Here is a 7,261-nt window from a genome sequence, read left to right as displayed (position 1 = left end):
ACACACACACACACACACACACACACACACACACACACACACACACACACACACACACACACACCAAAAACCTGTACAATAAGTTAGCTTCAGGCTCAGGCCGCACTTGCAAAATAGATCTGTGATCTCAATGGGATTGTCCTGGTTAAATAATGATAAAACTATTGCAGGCCACATAAAATTCCTTGTCGGGCCACATTTGGTCCACAGGCCTTAACATGGACATGTGATATKGGAGATATTTTGAACAAATGTTATTTCTGGATCTTCTGTATTTTTTATTTTATTATTATTATCATTATTTTAGTAAACGTAGAGAGCTAGTTGCATTTGCAGCGAAGTGCACTCATCCAGTTCTCGCTGATGTTTTCAGAGCTGACAGATTCCAGCACTGGACTGATCAGTTTTTTTTGTTTGTTTGTTTGTTTCTCGCTCTGTCTTTGTGTTTGCACAGTTTGTATGGAGTTCTTGTTTATCTAGATGTGCCTCTTGTGTTTTGCGTCAATGTGCATCCGTTGATTCTATTAAGGAATCAGACCGCGAGCGCTTTTGTTGTCCTCACCGGTCTAGAGGGCCTGGCCACCCATAATGCAATGTTCTCATTATTCAGTCTGCAGGGCCAGAAGGGACCGGGAGACAGACTGTCATTTTATTGTAGCTCTCTTTCTTTTTATAGGTGGAAGGTAGACGGGGGAGAATGTGACGAGTCGGCGGCGAAAAGGCAGAGGGTTAGAAAGATCAACAACGCAGGACAGAAAGGAGAAATTAATTAGAGCTGAGAAAGGACGAGAGGGGAAGAGAGAGCGAGAGAGAGGACTCTACACATTTTATAGCAGGCAGGGAGGTGACACATAAGCAGACACTCTGACAAGGAAGTCACACTCAGAGGAAAGTAACAAGGATGTCAAGGAAAACAAAATGAGCATATATTTACTGTATTACCTTCATGCAGCACATCTAAATCACTCCAAAATCAAATAGCTACAGGAAATTTTATTAAAGGACCAACGTTCACGCCCGCCACTTTTCAAGCCGGAGTTGAAAACCAAGATCAACATTTGCTGAAAAATGATAGAGTTGTAGCCAATTTGATCAAACCTTGAAAGTCTGACCAGTTGTATTTGGCGAGAATCAGTCTCAAAAGTCTCTGGTGGTCTCTAAAAGTGGCTTCTGATTCCCTTTAACCCTTGACTTGAGCCTTTTTACTCTCATTTTAAAGAGACAGTACAGTGGTTTGTCATTCCTTATTTGGCAACCCTGTTTGGCATGGAAAGAACAGTAGATCCATGTGTAAATTATTATTATTATTATTTATAATTTTTTTTTTTTTTTTTTTTTTTTTTTTTTTTTTTTATTTTTTTTCATGGTGATTTGCCACAATCAACACTGGAAAAAGGCTAACATTTTCAGAGATGTTTCATGTGTAAACAAGGCCTTAAACATTTGCATTGAATGCAATTTTCTGTCTGTTTGTAAAGCAGCTGCTATGCAAATTGCTCAAAGAACACCAGATGCTTGGTTGACTGATCCGTGAATAAGAAAAGGGTGGTATCAGACCTGATGTTTGCATCTACGGGCCTAGTATGATGCGCTTGAGGATGCTGTCGGGGAATTTATGTAATTTTAYTCKTCTGAAGGCAAAAATAAGGAGCTGTGAGAATGTRTTATTGTGACTGAGTGTGAAAACTTAAAGAAAACAAACAAAAAAGCTTATTACTGCAACAGAAGAATACAGTGTAGAGTTTAAATCTGTTACTCAGCGTCTACAAAAGAATCAGGAGTCTGCACCTGCTGGGAGTCTCTTGGACTTGCTATTAAAAGACGTCCAATTGCTTATCTTCGTGCGGTCCTTATATAGACTGTAGGATCACATTCACACACTGAACTGAGTCACTTCCTCAGGGAAGATTTGTGTAAAGCATTTAGTTACCCAAGACGTAACACTTTCAGTCATTATGTAGCATAAGCATAACTAATACACTATACATGCATACTTATACGGTTATTTGAACATTTTACCTCAAAAGCGCAACAAGCTGTTGATTTATTCTGAAGAGTTTGAACAAAACRTGGTGCACAAGTTGAAGATGATGCTTGATCGCTTGTGTTGGAAGGATTTTAATGAATCTCTTAGAAAGTAATCATTGGATGGATCTTAACAGCTGATTAATTTTGGAGCTAACTAATTTCTGATGTTTGTCAAAAAMCCCTAATAACACAAAAATGTTTACAACTCAGTCAGTTCTACAGATAYTGAGGTAAACTTTGGTGTGGTAGTAGATCCCTGACACATATCCTGACCACTGGATGTCTAACCTAAGGCAACCGTGTCTCTGATCAAACCAAACAGAGCAAAAACAGAAACCAGAGTGAACTTGGAGAGCTTTAGTTGCTTGGAGCACTGTGAGTGTCATAAAAGCCAGAGTTGTGTTGATTTTGTTTGTACCCTTCTCTTTGTTGTAGGCTTTTTAGCCAAAGAATGTGGTTTCTATGGGTGACCTAAAGGTTGCCTCCAGCTGATGACTTCAGACTCCTYGCTTTTTGTATTGCAACTTGGAAGGGTGCCTTTTTGGACTGGACAGTCACAAAATTAAAATTCAACGTGTTTTTTCTTTGTTTGTTTTTGTCTTTACTGGGGGAAAAAATCCAGTCAACATTTAGCCCCGTACGTCACATGATTTCAACGTAGTCGCTGCTTTTATCTCAGATTAATGTGYGTGTTACAAGAGAGAGAATGCCTTTAAAACAAGCTTACGTGAGCTCTGAAACTGACAAGAAAACCAGACGGAAAGAAAAAGGAGTGGTAATAAATCTTGTGTTCCTGTCAGGATGGCATGTGGGGTTCCCTCCAGTCATCCACTCAAAAGTACTTAACATTTTCTCCCTGAAAGCCATGGAAACACTGGGGTCCTTGAAGGTTTGTAGGATAGTTACCTTTTATTTGTTGTGATAGTAGCCTAATTGGCAATCCCAGTTTAAATGTATACCAGTAAACTGAAACAGAGTCATGAGCTTGTTTTCAATGAATCAGAAGTGGTTTTGGTGTTTTTTTTTAAACATGACGCATAATGTTTAAAAGAGGAACTGGGGCATTTTGTAATACAAATCAGWACAAGTCATGCATTCTCAAATTAGTGCTGAAAACATAATGGAAAAAAATGGAAAGCTTAGCAATTCTTGAAATGCGGATCACCTAGAGTGCTTTAAATTAAAATCATCTGATATAAGACATCCCGCTCAGAATATGTGTGGTGAATGACTGTCAGGCACTACCACATCAGATTTTAGTTCAATAGCAGTGAAGCTGACTGAGTTACAACCATTTTGTGTTGATTAGSTGTGGTGACCATTTTGAACCAGACTGACTTTGCAGATTCAGTTGTACATAGATGTACTATCAACAATTAGCTTCTGCAAGCTTCATTAACCATTCTGATGCCCTTAAGTCAAAAATGATTCATGAAGCCTAAAACTGAGACCTCATGAGTCATTTTGACCCAAGGGCAGCAGGAGGGTTAAATTCCATTCAATGGTTCATGGGATGCTTTGGTATCACACAAACACACACATACACACCGGCAAAACCATAACTGTCCCACTTTACCTTTAGGAAGAGGGCAATAAAGCACCAAAAAACTCTGTATTCTTCATTCATAGTTTTAGGTTCCACTTTCCCACAGCATGTTTATTCTCAAATTGCAAAGATTTTATTAATGATAAAGCAGATTTTACTTTGCAAACAATGCTTTACTTGTATTAACCAAATGTGTTATTTTAATTTGATTTGGTTGCATATTTGTAAACATGTAAATAAAAACATCTAAGAATTCCAAAATGAATTGATTAAATACCTGCATGTTTTAAACATTTATAACATGTTTGTGTGTTTTTTTTAGATAACTTTGTATGTGTGTTTGTGTATGTCTGTGTTTAAAAAAAACAAAATAAAATAAAATTAATCCCTGGTTCTCTGTCCTTGTAACGCTCTCTCACAAAGGAAGTTGAGGTTTGTATGATAACTTTTGGTATAGTGTATGTATTTAAAAACAAGTGCTCTTCTTTCTATGTTGTTACAGAAAAAATAAAAAATAATTTTTTTAATTTTTTAATGTGTTTTAGGAGCCGGGAACGTGGACTCCATCCAAACCCTTCGATCAAGGTGGGTGTATGAATGAGACAAGACTGAGTTTTGATGTTGCACCAGCATCAGTCAATTTAAAACTCAAATCCAATGTTCAAARTTGGATTTTATATTATTGATTGGAGATAAAAAATTGAGGAAATATTTAAGCATTAAAATTTTTATTGCCATAGTTGCTGTGTTTCAGCTTAGCCTACGTGTTATCGGCACAGGCATCACTTTTAACAATGAAAATCTCWTTTTATTATGTTAACTTAGCGAATTCTGGGGACAACAGAATTGTTTTTTGTTAGATTAAAAAATGAAAACTTCATAGTTAGGATTAGAAATCCAAACAAACTGTTAGAGCAGCAACAARTCCTGATTTGAGCATGAACAATAGTCTTGCAAAATGAGAAGTTTATTTCCAAGTTTATAAAAGTGGTGCCYCATGGTCCATTTAAGTGTTCTGAGATGATAACTGTTGATCATTGGAAGATTACCTCCCCCTTGCCCCAACAAAATAAGAGAAAACAAAAGCTGTTCTCAGAGAACACCAGATGTTTTCTGGAAATCCTCTTTGGTTTCTTGGTGAACATTTATAGAAATCTCTTGTTCTGACTATATCTGTAAACTGTTCCCAAAGATGGCTTTAGTACCCCAATGTGGGTTATAAAACACCAAGTAAAGTAAAGTAAAGTAAAGTTTTATTTATATAGCGCCTTTCACAGAAATAAATTCACAAGGTGCTGTGCATTCAGGGAAGGGGGAGGGTGGCAGTTAAGAAACACCCATTCAAGAAGACATACAACACAAACATGGGGGAACAGGTGAAACCGGTCATGCAGCAAACACAGTTGCAGTACCTTTAACAAMAGCTTGAAATACACAAAAGGAAAATTGAGTTAAACAACCCGCGAGAGAGCAAGACAGCTTGGGGGGTGGGGGTGCCATGGGTCAGATAACACTAAAGGGGAGGTAAAATGGGGCAGATTCAGAGGAGTAGGTGACGTTGAGTTGGGGGGGGGGGATGTCTGTGCAAGACCCAACCCTGGGCCCATCCAGAGTCCAGAGTCACATGATGTTATTGTCTCTACGCAGTTCGCTGGAGTTCAGAGATTTTCCTCCTCCTCAGCCAATAGGGGGTCTCCCATCATTTTTTTCACTAAAATTGTTATAAAACCAGTATTCATAAATGATTAAAGTTGGTACTGTGGTGATCAGGGCACTTTGTATTGTCATTATGTCTTTGTTTAATAAGATTAGTAACATTTTGATATTTAAAATGGCAGTAGATGGGGTCACAGATTAACAGTGTCAGTCTGAGGGATGGAAGTTACAAGGTTGGGGGACCACTGCTTTAAGCAACTGTTGACCCTCCAAATATGGCATTGCTGAAAATCTACATTATACATGTTATATATCACCCTCCTTGTTATTTTTTATTATTGTGGTCAAATTAGGATTAAATTTGATTCAAATAAGCTTAATTAAACCAAGACTCATGCTGATAAGCTRTTAGCAGATCAGTTTCTAGATTTGTTCAAATCAGCATTTCAAACCTTTATCTGCTGATATTTTTTACACTCCAACCAGCTAAAAAAAGAAAAAGAAAACAGGAGGATTTGCTATTCTTTGATCATCTCATTTCTATTTGTATTGCAGACAGTAATAATCTCTTGCACTCATCGAGGCACACCAGGACATCCTCTCACTTCTCAGTGGATCCTCCAACACACACAGAGACACACACACTCCCACGCACAAACATACACGTCAAAGAAACAATAGCATTAGATGGTGCGTTGGAGGATGGAGGCAGGATAATCTGCCAGAGCTGCTCAGAGATTACAGTAAGGTTCTTTACAGCAGAGGTCGTTTACTGACTGTTCTACGAGCAGCCGAGGGCTTTTGATCCTGCTCACAGGTGTCCTGCTAAAGGCTGACTTTGGATCAGAATCACCTCGATTATCTGCACCATCAAAGATTCCAACCATCTGCCCAAGATCTAGGCGGGGAAAAATAAATAAAAACCTGCTCTCAGCTGACTCAAGGTCAGTTGGAGGATTTCTGCAGGCACACACATGAGCGTGACGCTCAGCGCAGCTGATGAGAGATCAGAAGTAGCCTCTAAAACCGGTTCCATCTGTTTTTAGCTCTAAGAACGATTAATGGTATTATGGCTGTGAGTGCAGCGCTAGAGAGAGTCAGTGAACAAACAGTGAGGGGTGTAAAGGCACACACACAGTAACACACTACTACAGCTTGGTGAAATCTGTTTATTTAGCAAAAATTAAAAAAATACAATATTTGATGCAAAACACACTCAGCTACTACAACACCAAATTYTAGCTAAAATGACAAATAAATARTCATTGTCTGTTTCGCTWAATAAGTTGGAWATGAGGTAGAGATGTGCGGATCGATACTGAAATATYGATAYCACCGATACCAGAACTTTAGAATCAATACTAAAATCAAAATATCCACTTTGATACTTTAGTCATTTCAGGTAATGTATATTATTAGCARGAAAACAGTGGAAACTAACTAAACTACTGGAATCTTGTCWAAATCATATGCGGTTGGAAGGAACTACTTTTTCTTCCACTYGGATGATGCTGCCTGAGMAGGTACAGTGTCACCTGCTCACTCAGTCAGTAGACGTTACATGTATGGCAGATCATTTTARCAAAAAAATCTGCTTCGTCTGACTGTCTGTAATGCGAGATGGGGGGTGTTCCCAAATTTTTCCAAGCTTTGGCCCCCCAAAGAGTATTAGYTTTTGGCCCATACCAGGAAAGAAAAATGGCAGTATTGAACATCATTATTATGAGGGCCACCTCGAAGTAGATTGACTCCAACAGTTAACCAGTTGWAGATGTGCATTTAGTGAKTACTTTGTGAAAGTTTAGTTTGAATCATTTAATGGTTCATGAGATATTATGCCAATAGAAAGACAAACAAACGCTTGGGCATTTGCATGATTTCTCCTGGTTCATGGTAGCAAGCAATAATAAACAAGAGATGAATGCTTGGAGAAATGTCTTTCTGTTTTGGTTGTGTAACCTCATTTTGTGTGGCCACATTCCCACACACACACACACACACACACACACACACACACACACACACACACAC

General features: G+C 38.4%; 1 protein-coding gene across 1 annotated transcript in view; it reads left to right on the top strand.

Annotated features, from left to right (window-relative positions):
- spock3 (SPARC (osteonectin), cwcv and kazal like domains proteoglycan 3) overlaps positions 1-7,261 on the top strand; it is a gene marked incomplete in the record, with an annotated part of 25,871 nt that overhangs the window by 8,693 nt on the left and 9,917 nt on the right. The window contains 1 exon segment of the mRNA XM_014007853.1: positions 4,120-4,159. Within this exon segment, the coding sequence (XP_013863307.1) occupies positions 4,120-4,159 (40 nt within the window).

This window comes from Austrofundulus limnaeus, unplaced genomic scaffold (assembly GCF_001266775.1).
Source record: "Austrofundulus limnaeus strain Quisiro unplaced genomic scaffold, Austrofundulus_limnaeus-1.0 Scaffold45, whole genome shotgun sequence".
Taxonomy (NCBI): Eukaryota; Metazoa; Chordata; class Actinopteri; order Cyprinodontiformes; family Rivulidae; genus Austrofundulus; species Austrofundulus limnaeus.
Note: the sequence above shows the minus strand (reverse complement) of the source record. Positions and strands in the feature narration are given on the sequence as shown.